Source organism: Triticum aestivum, chromosome 6A (genome assembly GCF_018294505.1).
Source record: "Triticum aestivum cultivar Chinese Spring chromosome 6A, IWGSC CS RefSeq v2.1, whole genome shotgun sequence".
NCBI classification, from domain to species: Eukaryota; Viridiplantae; Streptophyta; class Magnoliopsida; order Poales; family Poaceae; genus Triticum; species Triticum aestivum.
The window spans coordinates 583,445,127-583,464,370 of record NC_057809.1 but is presented as its reverse complement, the minus strand read 5'-3'; the positions used below and the strand labels follow the sequence as shown (position 1 = coordinate 583,464,370).

At 41.8% G+C, this 19,244-nt stretch overlaps 1 protein-coding gene across 1 annotated transcript; it reads left to right on the top strand.

Annotated features, from left to right (window-relative positions):
* Positions 1-1,016: 1,016 nt before the first annotated feature.
* Positions 1,017-6,005, top strand: LOC123128700 (amino acid transporter AVT1A). Its single transcript, XM_044548776.1, has 12 exons — positions 1,017-1,327; positions 2,070-2,332; positions 2,422-2,636; positions 3,258-3,281; positions 3,436-3,616; positions 3,700-3,919; positions 4,003-4,138; positions 4,225-4,244; positions 4,359-4,504; positions 5,224-5,267; positions 5,548-5,610; positions 5,718-6,005. Exons 1-12 carry the CDS (start codon positions 1,143-1,145, stop codon positions 5,808-5,810), a joined length of 1,590 nt encoding a protein of 529 aa, XP_044404711.1. The 5' UTR covers positions 1,017-1,142; the 3' UTR covers positions 5,811-6,005.
* Positions 6,006-19,244: the final 13,239 nt, after the last annotated feature.

The following is a 19,244-nucleotide window of genomic DNA, read 5'->3' as shown; positions in this document are numbered from 1 at the left end:
AAAAAGAACAAAATTACGGTCTGTGAAAAAAGTTTACAGTTTTGCATTGTTCGGGACAATTTTTGTTATTTTTGCTGAGAGCAGCTAGGATATCCAAATAAGTTGAAATTTTGGATGGACCTCAGACAATAAAATATCTTTCACACAAAAAAATCTGGAATTTTTTCAATTTATTTAGTATTTGTTATGATTTGACTGTTCACTGAGATCAGATGAGCTCTGGAGCCGAAATGGATATTCGTGTATGTTGTACTCCCTCTGTTTCAAAATAGATGACTCAACTTTGTACTCTCTCCTTTCATCTATATAGGGCATAATGCGTTTTTTAAGACCACATTTGACTATTGACAAAATTAATAATACATGACATGTACAATGTGAAAATTATATCATTGAAAGATCCTTTCACACATGAATTTAACGATGTGCTTTGTGTAAGTTGCATGTCATATATTGTTGCTCTAATATTTGATCAAAGTTAGCCTCGAAAAACGCATTAGGCCCTATATAGATAGAAAGATGGAGTACTAACTTTATTATAAAGTTAGTACAAAGTTGGGTTATCTATTTTGAAACGGAGGGAGTATGTTTTTACTTTTATGAATGATGAATATATGGTATTTCTCCTAAAAAAGAAAGCCAGGCTTAGTCATGCTCATGCACGTGATAGGCAGTACACGTACGTGCGCTATAATAATTCAGGCAAGTCATTATCACGGCCCCACAGGTCAGAGAGAGACGAGACGTGCACCGCGCGCGGCGCCAGCGCCAGCGCACGCATTCCCGAACATGCCCGGTTTCACCGCCACGCAGGCGACAGACAGACAGGACACACCCTCAAATCGACCAACTACCTCCACCCCCAGCACTCCTCCCCCCACACGTGGAACCACGGCCCACACACCAGCCACAACAGCTACAACACGGCCGCGTGCGGTTCCCGTAAGCAAGCGCAGCTCACGCCGCCTTGTCGCGGCGCGCGCGAGCACATCATCTCCAACTATTTCATCCCCCGCTCCAACCCCGCCGCTCGCTCGTCCAAATAATTTACCTCCGTCCCCTACTATCTCCGTCTCCTCTGGAAGCGTCGCGTGTGGTCCTACCCAAATCCGCCACGCAACCCGGCATTTGCGCCACTTGTGATGGCGGCGGCGAGGCACCGGAAGGAGGAGGAGGACGAGATGCTGCTGGACGACGGCGACATCGAGGAGAGCCCCCGCGACAGCTTCCGCGACTCCGACGACGACGAGGCGGAGGAGGATGGGCGGGGCGAGGACGGCGACGGGATCGGCTCCTTCGAGTCGCACCAGTGGCCGCAGAGTTACCGGTACGTGCGCATTCTCTCCCGCTATTCAGTCAGATGGCTGTGTTATCAGAGTGGATTTGGTTGACTTCGGTGATTCGGAATGGCCGACAGAGCACTAGTTTGTTCTGCATGTGGATTCACTGGATTGGCACTGACGAGTCTGGTTGCACATCTGGGGCTAGCTGTCCATGTTTAATCGATTTTCGGGAGTGGCCTCGAGTTCACTGACACTTGGGGAATGGTCTGATCTGTTCGATCAGATGACCAAGGTTGACTGAAACCACTGACAATGATGAAAAAAGGGGTAGGAAATAGAGTATGTTTTCTCTAGCTTCTCCTAGCATCAGTACGATAATGTTGTAATAATTTATAAAATTTATAGTATTATTAAAGTGCAGCATTCAATGTTTGACACTACCTGTACACCTGGCAGCAGCAGTACTCTACTGTATTACCAGTATGTCATAAGTACGTTTTTGTACTGATTGTACACAAAAAGGAGTAGTATTATTTTGCTTCATCAATGGCTACCGCTTTTGTACTGATTGGTGTAACAGGAAATAAAGCATCATTAGTGGATGCCTTTGCTGGCATATCTCAGTATAGCTGTCCGTACTCAAGAATGCCAGCAGCTTTCCTTCTTGTGTACAGATTGCAGTTTTCCTTTTTGTGCACAAGACTACAGATGGCAGTTTTCCTGTTTGTGTGTGTACAGATACAGACGGCATGACCATGACGTGGTGTTTTTTTTTTTTTTTTGCAGGGAAACAACTGACACCTACACAATTGCTGCGTCTCCCATCTTCGGTTACCTGGGTCCTTCAACCAGCAAATACTCAATCGATGGTGGCCGCAGTGGCCTGGCTTCTGACATCAAGCTACCTTTCATCTCGGATAAGCTAGAGTCTGTCAAGAGCCTGAGGCGACATCTTCTTGGTTCAGTCAGAGATGAGAAGCTCTCATTTCAGTATACTGGAGAGATTTACGTCGGTCAAGGGTGCAGCGTGACACAGACAGTCTTCAATGGTAACTACAAATGTGGAAATGTAGAACAGGGGATGCTCAGTAACTTCCTTGCTAGTTGATCTTGATCAACCTATGTTTCTTTTCTGTAGGTATTAACGTACTCGCTGGTGTTGGCCTTCTTTCCGCTCCGTTCACGATTCATGAAGCTGGATGGGCTGGTCTTGCAGTTCTGTCTGTTTTTGCAATTATTTGCTGTTATACTGGAGTTCTTCTCAAACATTGCTTCGAGAGCAAAGACGGCATTGCAACCTATCCAGACATCGGGGAGGCCGCCTTTGGAAGAATTGGCCGCTTGATCATATCTGTAAGCCCTGCCTCCTGTAGAATATTCTACTGTGTTTGGCTATAAGGTTGTGTCCTCGATGCTATACTCACTTGATTAGTGAAAATGCATACATTTTTCTAGGTCGGGTATTATTCACTTTGTCGTAATAAACAAACTTAAATTATTTGACAAGTTTCACTTGGGAAAAACACAGACATATCTGCTGTGCCCGCTCCTCTTTTGCCATTTTGTTATGTGCTTGGTGTTAGTTTGACAAACTAATCCTTGCTGGCTCACTGCCACATCTGAAAAATTCACAAGCTAGCATAAACCTTTTCCTTGCTAGATCATTGCCGTATCTGAAAATTCACAAGCTATCATAAAAACCTGCTGATTCGATCTAATCTCTAGATCCCTATTCCTATTTTTAAATGATCGCTACCCACTTCAGATTTGTAAGGCAGAAGTTTCAGTCTTACTTTTTTTTAAAGGAGGGAATGCCTCCGGCCTCTGTCTATTTTCACTATTAACTACCCCTACCTCTAGGCTGAGAAGATGCGCATCTAAGTATATAACCCATTTGTCTTACCTTCATGCATAAATTGTTTTTTCTTTGGTAAGCGAAAAAACACTAACTGATCTTTAATCTCTTTTTTGCAGATTATTTTGTATACTGAATTATATGTAAGTGGCTTATTTCAATGTGACTTGTATTTTCCAAAGTTTTCCATCTAATAGCTTGATTATTGAGCAAATTACTGAACTGTTTTAGAAACTTATCTCATGTATACTTCTTGGGAAAGCAACATTTGTCTCATGCATAGTTTTTTGGATGCAGTCATACTGCGTGGAATTCATTATACTGGAAGGTGATAATATGACATCAATCTTTCCTGACGTCAATATTAATTTGTTTGGGATTCATGTCGACAGTAAACATTTCTTTGGAGTGTTAACTGCTCTGGTAGTTCTGCCCACAGTATGGCTGCGAGATCTTCGAGTGCTATCATATCTTTCAGGTCTCACTACTCCTAACCTGCTTAATTAATTCTGTTATGGCCATCGTTAGTTAGCTATTAACATGATTTAATTACTTGCACAGCGGGTGGTGTGATTGCAACTCTTGTGGTGTTTATATCTGTCACTTTAGTCGGTACTACTGAAGGTGTAGGGTTTCATCAGACCGGGGAAGCAGTAAAGTGGAGTGGCATGCCCTTTGCTATCGGTATTTATGGTTTCTGCTACTCTGGGCATTCGGTATTTCCTAATATCTACCAGTCAATGTCTGATCGCACAAAATTCCCTAAGGCACTTTTTATATGGTATGCATGAACAAATGTCTTACCTTGGCTAGTTTGATGTGTAATGGTCAAATTCCTCAAGTATGCATAATTGTATTTTGCAGCTTTGTAATTTGCACAGCGATATATGGCTCGTTTGCTATTATTGGCTATCTCATGTTTGGTGACAAGACTCTGTCGCAAATAACTTTGAATCTTCCGAAAGAGTCATTTGCCTCGAAAGTTGCTCTGTGGACCACGGTAACAATTATGCTCAACTTTATCTTAGTTCCTGGTACTGTAACTGTCTTTCCTTAATATTGATCTTTAAATTTTTGGTGTTTCAGGTGATCAACCCGTTCACCAAGTATCCTTTGGAATTTCTATCGTCAAACTTCGTAATGTCAAGGCTTCTAGGATTATGTTGATTTTCACTGTGCCTAACTCCATATAGAACAGCTTCATCCTTAACCATAAACAGATTTGCCTTGTTGTTAAACCCATTGGCTCGGAGTTTAGAAGAGTTGCGCCCTGAAGGATTTTTGAACGAAACAATCGTCTCTATTATACTGAGGACGAGCCTTGTGGCGTCAACTGTTGTCATTGCATTTGTTCTTCCATTCTTCGGTATGCTTATACCTTTGTTCAGCACTGATTATTTTTGCTATGCATTTTTTTAAGATTGTCAAATCTTATGCACATAGAATGCGTACTTACCATCCTTAGTTTTGTTGTCTTCTGCGAATGCAGTCTTCACTGTCAATTCATTGTACTTCTTGTAGTACATTTTATTTCCTTTGTTTTTCTTGAAAACCCAGTAAATTTCCTATGGACACACATTACTTTGGAATGATGGATGGCGCATAAACTTTACACGCAATTGTTTCCCTCAGAAATAGCTAAATGCAAAGTGGCTCATTACAAATAATGTAGTACCAAGATTAGTAGTTGAAAACAGCATCTAGATTCATTGCATTTTCAAGATTTTTTAACTCCATGCTCCTGGAAAATTAACACTTTCATAGTGTTAGGACTTGAGATCAATAATGGGCAGTGACCTGCTCAGATCGGTGTTTAGTTGAGGACTGGGTTATCTTCCTTTTAGGAAAAAATAATTGGGGACTGCTTGTAGGCTCCGTTACAAATCCAAATATTCCTAAAACACTTCCTTCTTTTAGGGAACTCCTAAAACACCTCTGCTTACTATAGTACTATGCACTTCAGCTGCTTAAGCTAATTATCTGCTTTGTAATCTTTATTATTGGCGACTCACAGAAGACTTCTTTGAGAACACATTACAGAAGAATTATACTGTGCATTCCTGATTTGCATGTTGCATATTTCAGGTTTGGTGATGGCTCTGATTGGATCCCTGCTCAGTATACTTGTGGTATGCCATTCTTTCCCCCACTTAATGGCCTATATAGCTGTACTAAGCTGCGCATAATAAGAAAATCTGTAAAAAGATCAAACTCGTCAAACAACATTTTTTGGTGTGCTAAAATTGACTACATCCATGTGGGCTGTTGATGAGAATAATAGTCTCATCCTCTAAAAACCAAAAACTACAGTTTCGTAAGAAATACAGATGACAAAGTAACAGATGTGCTCTTTTTTTTTTCCTTTTTTTTTGCGGGGGTGCTCCTTTTGACTTCATTGTACGATTACAGGCAGTCATAATGCCCGCCTTGTGCTTCTTGAAGATCACACAGAATAAAGCCACACGTACCCAGGTACGATATAATTCACCATAAGCTTTCCAAGCTTCCTTCTCTTCTGGAGATGATTTCTGGACATTCAAGATTTCTCTGTGCATACCCTGTGGGTACTCCAATTTCAGGTGATTGCAAGCGTCGCTATAATAGTGGTTGGAGTCGTCAGTGCTGCCCTCGGAACGTACTCCTCGTTGGCCAGCATAATCGGATACTACTGATTCTTCCAAAGCAATCTCTTAGACAGCTCTCAGCACCGTCACTCTTGCCAAGAGTTTTTGCTGTGTATCATCGAATTTTACAGTGCTCTATGTACATCCTTCGACCTAGTATAGTCGATTTATAAAGACTGCATCACTAGCAACAATGCATTATTGTTACCATTTAGCTGCTGCTATATCATTTTGTGTACCATATTTCTGCCAAGCCCTGCGGTTTAAATATTGCCTGTTTCTTTTAAGGGGAAAAGCCAACTTTATTAACCGGAAATATTGATTGTTGCTATTGAGGGGAAAAGCCAACTTTTTTTAGGGGAAAAGCCAGCTTTATTAACCCGAAATATTGCATGTTGCTCCGCTATTTATTTTTCTGAGTCGAAGTTGCTCCACTAGTTTTGCGGCCGAAATGGACACAGTAAAATGGGCCAGGATGCACTCTAAGGGCTTATGCCAGGTGGTTTCAGTAGGTGGGCTGGAATTTAGGGCTTGCGCCAGCTGGTGATATCTGTACGTGGGTTGGACCTTATTTTGTTTCTGCCTCCTGTGCACTTTGAACAACCAGTCGTGCAGACCATTCTGATTTCTGAGTTTCTAAAAAGCTGGAAAAAATCATGCAAAATCTTATAAAAATACGACCATTTGCGGTATGTACAATAAATCTCTATTATTAAAGAGGAGTTTGTTGGTTTTGCTTCTATCCCTCTAAGCATTTTTTTCTCAAACCATGCGATAACTTTCATTATTTATTTTTTCAAACCGACTCCACCTCCTTATTTCTGGGGCAAGAAATCTCTTGTAAGGCAATCAACAGAAATCAAATAAACCGCCAATCTATATCTATATTTATATCTATATCTATACCAATATAAAAAGACTCAAAGGGGCAGATCCGACTGATCTCAACCATCGAACTAAGTCAATCCAACGATCTAGACTGCTCCAATGGCGAGAGTTAAACATGTTTAACGTGCAATTAATATCATACCAAATATTGCACTAATTACATGATTAACACACAAATAATAGCATATCTAATATCCGCGCGCAATTAATATATTGCATAAATATTAATGTGTGTTGCACGTACACATTTACTAGTAACAAAAAATCCCTTGCAAGCAAGCCAAAAAAAGAACTCACATAGTTGTATGTATACAATCTCAATCACGTCGTATTTTCCCTTATCTTTTGAGTATGGATTCTCTAATCCTCACAACATATCTCAATCTCAGTCTAATCAAAAAAGTTATATGTTGACCCACTAGAATAAAGTTGCCCCCGTGAAACATGGGTATTTAGCTAGTAAAATTATAAGTGAGCAGTACCATGTCAACAAGATATGGGACAAGTTATATCCATGTTCTTATTTCAACTAGATAACTGTCGCAGCATGAGAATACATATTCTAGGGTAACCGGGGAACATTCCTGGTTAGGAGGTCCGAGGGAAATGTCCCACAACCATTGAATCCAAATCACGCAGTTGGTAATTTTCTTTAAAAATTGATCCCATTATTTTTTCAATCATATGGCAACTTCCTCTTCTAATCATGGCAATTCCTGTACACTTGCCATGACAAATTTAGTTGAAATTGCATGGCAATTCGAGCGTTCGCTGGGAAAATGGTCTCAAGAAACGTTTATCGAATATTGGCGTATTCTAGTAGGTTAGCTTGTGATTTACCTAACAATTTATTATTAATATGATTATATAAAAGAAATTTACATAGTAACACTTAGTTTTATCTAAAAACCATATTGTTATTTGGTAAATCAATAAGACATGGGGTAGTTGAGGCATTTTTAGAGGAAAACGGTAAAATAAAAACTAGAGAAGGGAGAAGAAAAATCAGAATGGGTAGAGTGAGGAGGGGAACGTACATACATGATGTGCTGGAGGGGGAAACCATCTTCATCATCACCAAACCTCGACTCTCAAGCTCCAAGATGAGTTGTGAGTAGTCAATCCCTTGGACTATGGGTTCATGACACTAGCCAAAGTTGTAAGCTCTCCATCTTGACGTGTTTAGATGTTCAGTACAATAGCTATATGAGCTACCATACATGATTATGGTTAATCTGATGGATTCATAGCAGCGATGTTGATCATGTGATGAATTATTTCTTTATGTTTATATTTATATCCATGCCATCTTGTTTGATTTATAGATGTATATTTCTCTCCGGTTACTTGTTCACTCTTGGTCAGTTCAGATCGGTAATCAGTAGTGAGAGAGGTATGCATTAGTTGGGTTCAACCTTGCAAGTAATCTACCGCGATAGAAAGTGAAAAGGCTTGTATAGAATTGTTGACACTAATGGTTGAGGTTTATCCAAGGGTTCATTGGAATCCCACATATACAAAAATATGTCATTTTGCTGCTCAAAGCAATTAGAATTCACACTTAATGTCTAGATGGTGCAAAGAGAAATAAACAAAAAGTACACAACTCTTGGACTAAGCCTTCAAGAAGGAATGACCGCATGCGTGCGGATAAGTTCAACCATAGGGCGGTCTTTGATTTTCATCCCCAAAGCCGAGCTTCAATCCACCACCTTCATCAAGGACACAACATAGGTGTGCGTCAACATAGTCCGATCAGAATCTTGTGTTTCCAACGTAGTGCATGTACTCATCGTCAAACGCCGCCTATACCATCATCCCTTGTCCAACTACCGGCACCTTGATAACCGGATACCTATGGAAGAGATATTGGAAGACAAAGACGTCTCGTACTGCCTGGCCTCCTCTCACAGTTGCATCACCTTCGACTATAAGGATAACTTGATGTATTATACATACCCTTGTTAGTTATCTTTCCATGTTATATGATTGGTTATGCTATTCATGCCATGTATTGAAGGAAATATGCCCTAGAAGGAATAATAAAGTTGTTATTTTATATTTCCTTATTCATGATAAATGTTTATTATTCATGCTAGAATTGTATTGATCGGAAACCTAAATACACGTGTGAACATATAGACAAACACTGTGTCCCTAGGTGAGCCTATACTTGACTAGCTCGTTGAACAAAGATGGTTTAGGTTTCCTAACCATGGACATGAGTTGTCATTTGATAACGGGATTATATCATTAGGAGAATGATGTGATGGACAAGACACATCTGTTAGCTTAGCATAATGATTGTTCATTTTTATTGCTATTGCTTTCTTCATGACAAATACATATTCCTTCGACTATGAGATTATGCAACTCGCGGACACTAGAGGAATACCTTGTATGCTATCAAACGTCACAACGTAACTGGGTGATTATAAAGATGTTCTACAAGTATTGTTGGGGAACGCAGTATTTCAAAAAAAAATCCTACGATCACACAAGATCTATCTAGGAGATGCATAGCAATGAGAGGGGGAGAGTGTGTCTACGTACCCTCGTGGACCGAAAGCGAAAGCATTTAGTAACGCGATTGATGTAGTCGAACGTCTTCGCGATCCAACCGGTCAAGTACCGAACGCATGACACCTCCACGATCTGCACACGTTCAGCTCGGTGACGTCCCTCGAAATCTTGATCCAGTTGAGGCCGAGGGAGAGTTTCGTCAGCATGATGGCGTGGTGACGGTGATGATGAAGTTACCGACGCAGGGCTTCGCCTAAGCACTACGACAATATGACCGAGGTGTAAAACTGTGGAGGGGGGCACCGCACACGGCTAAAGATCAACTTGTGTGTCTATGGGGTGCCCCCTTCCCCCGTATATAAAGGAGGGGAGGAGGAGGCCGGCCAGCCCTAAGGGGGCGCGCCCAAGGGGGGGAATCCTACTCCAAGTAGGAATAGGTCCCCCCTTTCCTAGTCCAAGTAGGAGAAGAAGGAAGGAGAGGGAAAAAGGGGCCGCGCCCCCTCCCCTAGTCCTATTCAGACTTCCCTTGGGAGGGGGCGCCACCTCCTGGCTGTTGCCCTCTCTCTCCCCTAAGGCCCACTAAGGCCCATTACTTCCCCGGGGGGTTCTGGTAACCTCTCCGGCACTCCAGTTTTATCCGAAACCACCCGGAACACTTCCGGTGTCTGAATGTAACCTTCCAATATATCAATCTTTATGTCTCAACCATTTCGAGACTCCTCGTCACGTCCGTGATCTCATCCGGGACTCCGAACAACCTTCGGTATATCAAATCACATAACTCATAATACAAATCGTCATCAAACGTTAAGCGTGCGGACCCTACGGGTTCGAGAACTATGTAGACATGACCGAGACACATCTCCGGTCAATAACCAATAGCGGAACCTGGATGCTCATATTGGCTCTTGCATATTATACGAAGATCTTTATCGGTCAAACTGCATAACAACATACATTGTTCCCTTTGTCATCGGTATGTTACTTACCCGAGATTCGATCGTCGGTATCATCATACCTAGTTCAATCTCGTTATCGGCAAGTCTCTTTACTCATTCCGTAATGCATCATCCCGTGGCTAACTCATTAGGCACATTGCTTGCAAGGCTCATAGTGATGTGCATTACCAAGAGGGCCCAGAGATACCTCTCCAAAACACTGAGTGACAAATCCTAATATCGATCTATGCCAACTCAACAAACACCATCGGATACACTTGTAGAGCATCTTTATAATCACCCAGTTACGTTGTGACACTTGATAGCCCACTAAGTGTTCCTCCGGTATTCGGGAGTTGCATAATCTCATAGTCATAGGAACATGTATAAGTCATGAAGAAAGCAATAGCAATAAACTAAGCGATCATAGTGCTAAGCTAACGGATGGGTCTTGTCCATCACATCATTCTCTAATGATGTGATCTCGTTCATAAAATGACAACACATGTCCATGGATAGGAAAATTAACCATCTTTGATTAATTAGCTAGTCAATTAGAGGCATACTAGGGACACTCTGTTTGTCTATGTACTCACACATGTACTAAGTTTCTGGTTAATACAATTCTAGCATGAGTAATAAACATTTATCATGATATAAGGAAATATAAATAACAACTTTATTATTGCCTCCAGGGCATATTTCCTTCAGGTATCTCTGAAGGTGTTTGTTGGGTTGGCATAGATTGAGATTAGGATTTGTCACTCCGAGTATCAAAGAGGTATCTCTGGGCCCTCTCGGTAATACACATCATAAGAAAGCCTTGCAAGCAAAGTGACTAATGAGTTAGTTGCAGGATGATGTATTATGGAACGAGTAAAGAGACTTGTCGGTAAGGAGATTGAACTAGGTATATGATACGTCTCCAACGTACCTATAATTTTTTATTGTTTCATGCTATTATATTATCTATCTTGGATGTTTTATATGCATTTATATGCTATTTTATATGATTTTGGGACTAACCTATTAACCTAGAGCCCAGTGCCAGTTTTTGTTTTTTCTTTGTTTTTTGAATTTTGCAGAATAGGAATATCAAACGGAGTCCAATTGACCTGAAAATTTACGGTGATTTTTTATGGACCAGAAGAAGCCCTCGAAGCAAAAGAGTTGGGCCAGAAGATCCACGAGGCCTCCACAAGGGTGGAGGGCGCGCCCTGCTACCTCTTGAGCACTGTGTTGGTTTTCCCTTGAAGAGGAAAGGGTGATGCAGCGAAGTAGCGTAAGTATTTCCCTCAATTTTTTAGAACCAAGGTATCAATCCAGTAGGAGACTACATGCAAGTCCCTCGTACCTGCACAAACAAATAAGAACCTTGCAACCAACGCGATAAAGGGGTTGTCAATCCCTTCACGGGCACTTGCGAGAGTGAGATCTGATAGAGATAATAAGATAAATATTTTTGGTATTTTTATAATATAGATTGAAAGTAAAGATTGCAAAATAGATTGGAAACTTATATGATAAAAGATAGACCCCGGGGCCATAGGTTTCACTAGTGGCTTCTCTCAAGATAGCATGAGTATTACGATGGGTGAACAAATTAGTGTCAAGCAATTGATAGAAATGTGCATAATTACAAGAATATCTAGGCATGATCATGTATATAGGCATCACGTCCACGACAAGTACATCGAAACGATTCTGCATCTACTACTATTACTCCACACATCGACCGCTATCCAACATGCATCTAGAGTATTAAGTTCATAAGAATAGAGTAACGCATTAGGTAAGATGACATGATGTAGATGGATAAACTCAAGCAATATGATATGAACCCCATCTTTTTATCCTCGATGGCAACAATACAATACGTGCCTTGCTGCCCCTGCTGTCACTGGGAAAGGACACCGCAAGATTGAACCCAAAGCTAAGCACTTCTCCCATTGCAAGAAAGATCAATCTAGTAGGCCAAACCAAACTGATAATTCAAAGAGACTTGCAAAGATAATCAATCATACATAAAAGATTTCAGAGAAGAATCAAATATTTTTCATAGATAAACTTGATCATAAACCCATAATTCATCAGATCTCGACAAACACACCGCAAAAAGAATTACATCGAATAGATCTCCAAAAAGATCGAGGAGAACTTTGTATTGAGATCCAAAGAGAGAGAAGAAGCCATCTAGCTAATAACTATGGACCCTAAGGTCTGTGGTAAACTACTCACACATCATCGGAGAGGCTATGGTGTTGATGTAGAAGCCCTACGTGATCTATTCCCCTTCCGGCAGAGCTCCGGAAAAGGCCCCAAGATGGGATCTCTTGGGTACGGAAGGTTGTGGCGGTGGAAATAGGGTTTCGTGGTTCTCCTGGATGTTTTTGAAGGAAATATGCCCTACAGGCAATAATAATGTTATTATTTTATTTCCTTATATCATAATAAATGTTTATTATTGATGCTAGAATTGTATTATCCGAAAACATAATACTTGTGTGAATACATAGACAAACCAAACGTCACTAGTATGCCTCTACTTGACTAGCTCGTTAATCGAAGATGGTTATGTTTCCTAACCATAGACATGTGTTTTCATTTGATTAATGGGATCACATCATTAGGAGAATGATGTGATTGACATGACCCATTCCATTAGCTTAGCACCCGATCATTTAGTATGTTGCTATTGCTTTCTTCATGACTTATACATGTTCCTATGAATATGAGATTATGCAACTCCCGTTTGCCGGAGGAACACTTTGTGTGCTACCAAACGTCACAACATAACTGGGTGATTATAAAGGTGCTCTACAGGTGTCTCCAAAGGTACATGTTGGGTTGGCGTATTTCGAGATTAGGGATTTGTCACTCCGATTGTTGGAGAGGTATCTCTGGGCCCTCTCGGTAATGCACATCACATAAGCCTTGCAAGCATTACAACTAATGAGTTAGTTGCAAGATGATGTATTACGAAACGAGTAAAGAGACTTGCCGGTAACGAGATTGAACTAGGTATTGAGATACCGACGATCGAATCTCGGGCAAGTAACATACCGATGACAAAGGGAACAACGTATGTTGTTATGCGGTCTGACCGATAAAGATCTTCGTAGAATATGTGGGAGCCAATATGAGCATCCAGGTTCCGCTATTGGTTATTGACCGGAGACGTGTCTCGGTCATGTCTACATTGTTCTCGAACCCGTAGGGTCCGCACGCTTAAGGTTTTGATGACAGTTATATTATGAGTTTATGCATTTTGATGTACCGAAGTTTGTTCGGAGTCCCGGATGTGATCACGGACATGACGAGGAGTCTCGAAATGGTCGAGACATAAAGATTGATATATTGGAAGCCTATATTTGGATATTGGAAGTGTTCCGAGTGAAATCAGGATTTTACCGGAGTACCGGGAGGTTACCGGAACCCCCCGGGAGGTATATGGGCCTTAGTGGGCTTTAGTGGAAGAGACGAGAGGTGGCCAGGGCTGGGCCGCGCGCCCCTCCCCCCTAGTCCGAATAGGACAAGGAGAGGGGGGCGGCGCCCCCCTTCCTTCTCTCTCTCCTCTTTCCCCCTTCCCGAATCCTATTCCAACTAGGAAAGGGGGGGGGGGAATCATACTCCCGGTGGGAGTAGGACTCCTCCTGGCGCGCCCTCCTCCTGGCCGGCCGCACCTCCCCCTTGTTCCTTTATATACGGAGGCAGGGGGCACCCCTAGACACACAAGTTGATCCACGTGATCATATTCTTAGCCGTGTGCGGTGCCCCCTTCCACCATAATCCTCGATAATATTGTAGCGGTGCTTAGGCGAAGCCCTGCGACGGTAGTACATCAAGATCGTCACCACGCCGTCGTGCTGACGGAACTCTTCCCCGACACTTTGCTGGATCGGAGTCCGGGGATCGTCATCGAGCTGAACGTGTGCTAGAACTCGGAGGTGCCGTAGTTTCGGTGCTTGATCGGTCGGGCCGTGAAGACGTACGACTACATCAACCGCGTTGTGCTAACGCTTCCGCTGTCGGTCTACAAGGGTACGTAGATCACACTCTCCCCTCTCGTTGCTATGCATCACCATGATCTTGCGTGTGCGTAGGAATTTTTTTGAAATTACTACGTTCCCCAACAGTGGTATCCGAGCCTAGGTTTTATGTGTTGATGTTATATGCACGAGTAGAACACAAGTGAGTTGTGGGCGATATAAGTCATACTGCTTACCAGCATGTCATACTTTGGTTCGGCGGTATTGTTGGACGAAGCGGCCCGGACCGACATTACGCGTACGCTTACGCGAGACCGGTTCTCCCGACGTGCTTTGCACAAAGGTGGCTAGCGGGTGACAGTTTCTCCAACTTTAGTTGAACCGAGTGTGGCTACGCCCGGTCCTTGCGAAGGTTAAAACAGCACCAACTTGACAAACTATCGTTGTGGTTTTGATGCGTAGGTAAGATTGGTTCTTGCTTAAGCCCGTAGCAGCCACATAAAACTTGCAACAACAAAGTAGAGGACGTCTAACTTGTTTTTGCAGGGCATGTTGTGATGTGATATGGTCAAGACATGATGCTAAATTTTATTGTATGAGATGATCATGTTTTGTAACCGAGTTATCGGCAACTGGCAGGAGCCATATGGTTGTCGCTTTATTGTATGCAATGCAATCGCGCTGTAATGCTTTACTTTATCACTAAGCGGTAGCGATAGTCGTGGAAGCATAAGATTGGCGAGACGACAATGCTACGATGGAGATCAAGGTGTCGCGTCGGTGACGATGGTGATCACGACGGTGCTTCGAAGATGGAGATCACAAGGACAAGATGATGATGGCCATATCATATCACTTATATTGATTGCATGTGATGTTTATCTTTTATGCATCTTATCTTGCTTTGATTGACGGTAGCATTATAAGATGATCTCTCACTAATTATCAAGAAGTGTTCTCCCTGAGTATGCACCGTTGCGAAAGTTCTTCGTGCTGAGACACCACGTGATGATCGGGTGTGATAGGCTCTACGTTCAAATACAACGGGTGCAAACAGTTGCACACGCGGAATACTCAGGTTATACTTGACGAGCCAAGCATATACAGATATGGCCTCGGAACACGGAGACCGAAAGGTCGAGTGTGAATCATATAGTAGATATGATCAACATAGTGATGTTCACCAATGAAACTACTCCATCTCACGTGATGATCGGACATGGTTTAGTTGATTTGGATCACGTAATCACTTAGAGGATTAGAGGGATGTCTATCTAAGTGGGAGTTCTTTAAGTAATATGATTAATTGAACCTAAATTTATCATGAAACTTAGTACCTGATAGTATCTTGCTTGTTTATGTTTGATTGTAGATAGATGGCCCGTGCTGTTGTTCCGTTGAATTTTAATGCGTTCCTTGAGAAAGCAAAGTTGAAAGATGATGGTAGCAATTACACGGACTGGGTCCGTAACTTGAGGATTATCCTCATTGCTGCACAGAAGAATTACATCCTGGAAGCACCGTTGGGTGCTAGGCCTGCTGCTGGAGCAACACCAGATGTTATGAACGTCTGGCAGAGCAAAGCTGATGACTACTCGATAGTTCAGTGTGCCATGCTTTACGACTTAGAATCGGGACTTCAACGACGTTTTGAACGTCATGGAGCATATGAGATGTTCCAGGAGTTGAAGTTAATATTTCAAGCAAATGCCCAGATTGAGAGATATGAAGTCTCCAATAAGTTCTATAGATGCAAGATGGAGGAGAATAGTTCTGTCAGTGAGCATATACTCAAAATGTCTGGGTATAATAATCACTTGATTCAATTGGGAGTTAATCTTCCAGATGATTGCGTCATTGACAGAATTCTCCAATCACTGCCACCAAGCTACAAGAGCTTCGTGATGAACTATAATATGCAAGGGATGAATAAGACTATTCCCGAGCTCTTCGCAATGCTGAAAGCTGCGAAGGTAGAAATCAAGAAGGAGCATCAAGTGTTGATGGTCAACAAGACCACTAGTTTCAAGAAAAAGGGCAAAGGGAAGAAGAAGGGGAACTTCAAAAAGAACAACAAGCAAGTTGCTACTCAAGAGAAGAAACCCAAACCTGGACCTAAGCCTGAAACTAAGTGCTTCTACTACAAGCAGACTGGTCACTGGAAGCGGAACTGCCCCAAGTATTTGGCGGATAAGAAGGATGGCAAGGTGAACAAAGGTATATGTGATATACATGTTATTGATGTGTACCTTACTAATGCTCATAGTAGCACCTGGGTATTTGATACTGGTTCTGTTGCTAATATTTGCAACTCAAAACAGGGACTACGGATTAAGCGAAGATTGGCTAAGGACGAGGTGATGATGCGCGTGGGAAATGGTTCCAAAGTCGATGTGATCGCAGTCGGCACGCTACCTCTACATCTACCTTCGGGATTAGTATTAGACCTAAATAATTGTTATTTGGTGCCAGCGTTAAGCATGAACAATATATCTGGATCTTGTTTAATGCGAGATGGTTATTCATTTAAATCAGAGAATAATGGTTGTTCTATTTATATGAGTAATATCTTTTATGGTCATGCACCCTTAAAGAGTGGTCTATTCTTATTAAATCTCGATAGTAGTGACACACATATTCATAGTGTTGAAGCCAAAAGATGCAGAGTTGATAATGATAGTGCAACTTATTTGTGGCACTGCCGTTTAGGTCATATCGGTATAAAGCGCATGAAGAAACTCCATACTGATGGGCTTTTGAAACCACTTGATTATGAATCACTTGGTACTTGCGAACCGTGCCTTATGGGTAAGATGACAAAAACACCGTTCTCCGGTACTATGGAGAGAGCACCGGATTTATTGGAAATCATACATACAGATGTATGTGGTCCGATGAATATTGAAGCTCGTGGCGGATATCGTTATTTTCTCACCTTCACAGATGACTTAAGCAGATATGGGTATATCTACTTAATGAAACATAAGTCTGAAACGTTTGAAAAGTTCAAAGAATTTCAGAGTGAAGTCGAAAATCATCGTAACAAGAAAATAAAATTCCTACGATCTGATCATGGAGGAGAATATTTGAGTTACGAGTTTGGTGTACATTTGAAACAATGTGGAATAGTTTCGCAACTCACGCCACCCGGAACACCACAGCGTAATGGTGTGTCCGAACGTCGTAATCATACTTTACTAGATATGGTGCGATCTATGATGTCTCTTATTGATTTACCGCTATCGTTTTGGGGATATGCTCTAGAGATGGCCGCATTCACGTTAAATAGGGCACCATCAAAATCCGTTGAGACGACGCCTTATGAACTGTGGTTTGGCAAGAAACCAAAGTTGTCGTTTCTAAAAGTTTGGGGCTGCGATGCTTATGTGAAAAAGCTTCAACCTGATAAGCTCGAACTCAAATAGGAGAAATGTGTCTTCCTAGGATATCCAAAGGAAACTATTGGATACACCTTCTATCACAGATCCGAAGGCAAGACTTTTGTTGCTAAATTCGGAAACTTTCTGGAGAAGGAGTTTCTCTCGAAAGAAGTGAGTGGGAGGAAAGTAGAACTTGACGAGGTAACAGTACCTGCTCCCTTATTGGAAAGTAGTGCATCACAGAAACCTGTTTCTGTGACACCTACACCAATTAGTGAGGAAGCTAATGATAATGATCATGAAACTTCAGAACAAGATACTACTGAACCTCGTAGATCAACCAGAGTAAGATCCGTGCCAGAGTGGTAGGGTAATCCTGTTCTGGAAGTCATGCTACTAGATCATGATGAACCTACAAACTATGAAGAAGCGATGGTGAGCCCCGATTCCGCAAACTGGCTTGAAGCCATGAAATCTGAGATGGGATCCATGTATGAAAACAAAGTATGGACTTTGGTTGACTTGCCCAATGATCGGCAAGCAATTGAGAATAAATGGATCTTCAAGAAGAAGACTGACACTGATGGTAATGTTACTGTCTACAAAGCTCAACTTGTCGCAAAAGGTTTTTGGCAAGTTCAAGGGATTGACTACAATGAGACCTTCTCACCCGTAGCGATGCTTAAGTCTATCCGAATCATGTTAGCAATTGCCGCATTTTATGATTATGAAATTTGGCAAATGGATGTCAAAACTGCATTCCTGAATGGATTTCTGCAAGAAGAGTTGCATATGACGCAGCCGGAAGGTTTTGTCGATCCAAAGGGAGCTAACAAAGTGTGCAAGCTCCAGCGATCCATTTATGGACTGGTGCAAGCCTCTCGGAGTTGGAATACACGCTTTGATAGTATGATCAAAGCATTTGGTTTTGTACAGACTTTTGGAGAAGCCTGTATTTACAAGAAAGTGAGTGGGAGCTCTGTAGCATTTCTGATATTATATGTAGATGACATATTACTAATCGGAAATGATATAGAATTTCTGGATAGCATAAAAGGATACTTGAATAAGAGTTTTTCAATGAAAGACCTCGGTGAAGCTGCTTACATATTGGGCATTAAGATCTATAGAGATAGATCAAGACGCTTAATTGGACTTTCACAAAGCACATACCTTGACAAAGTTTTGAAGAAGTTCAAAATGGATCAAGCAAAGAAAGGATTCTTGCTTGTGTTACAAGGTGTGAAATTGAGTAAGACTCAATCCCCGACCAATGCAGAAGATAGAGAGAAAATGAAAGATGTTCCCTATGCTTCAACCATAGGCTCTATCATGTATGCAATGCTGTGTACCAGACCTGATGTGTGTCTTGCTATAAGTCTAGCAGGGAGGTACCAAAGTAATCCAGGAGTGGATCACTGGACAGCGGTCAAGAACATCCTGAAATACTTGAAAAGGACTAAGGATATGTTTCTCATATATGGAGGTGACAAAGAGCTCATCGTAAATGGTTACGTTGATGCAAGCTTTGACACTGATCCGGATGATTCTAAATCGCAAACCGGATACGTGTTTACATTAAACGGTGGAGCTCTCAGTTGGTGCAGTTCTAGACAAAGCGTTGTGGCGGGATCTACATGTGAAGCGGAGTACATAGCTACTTCGGAAGCAGCAAACGAAGGAGTCTGGATGAAGGAGTTCATATCCGATCTAGGTGTCATACCTAGTGCATCGGGTCCAATGAAAATCTTTTGTGACAATACT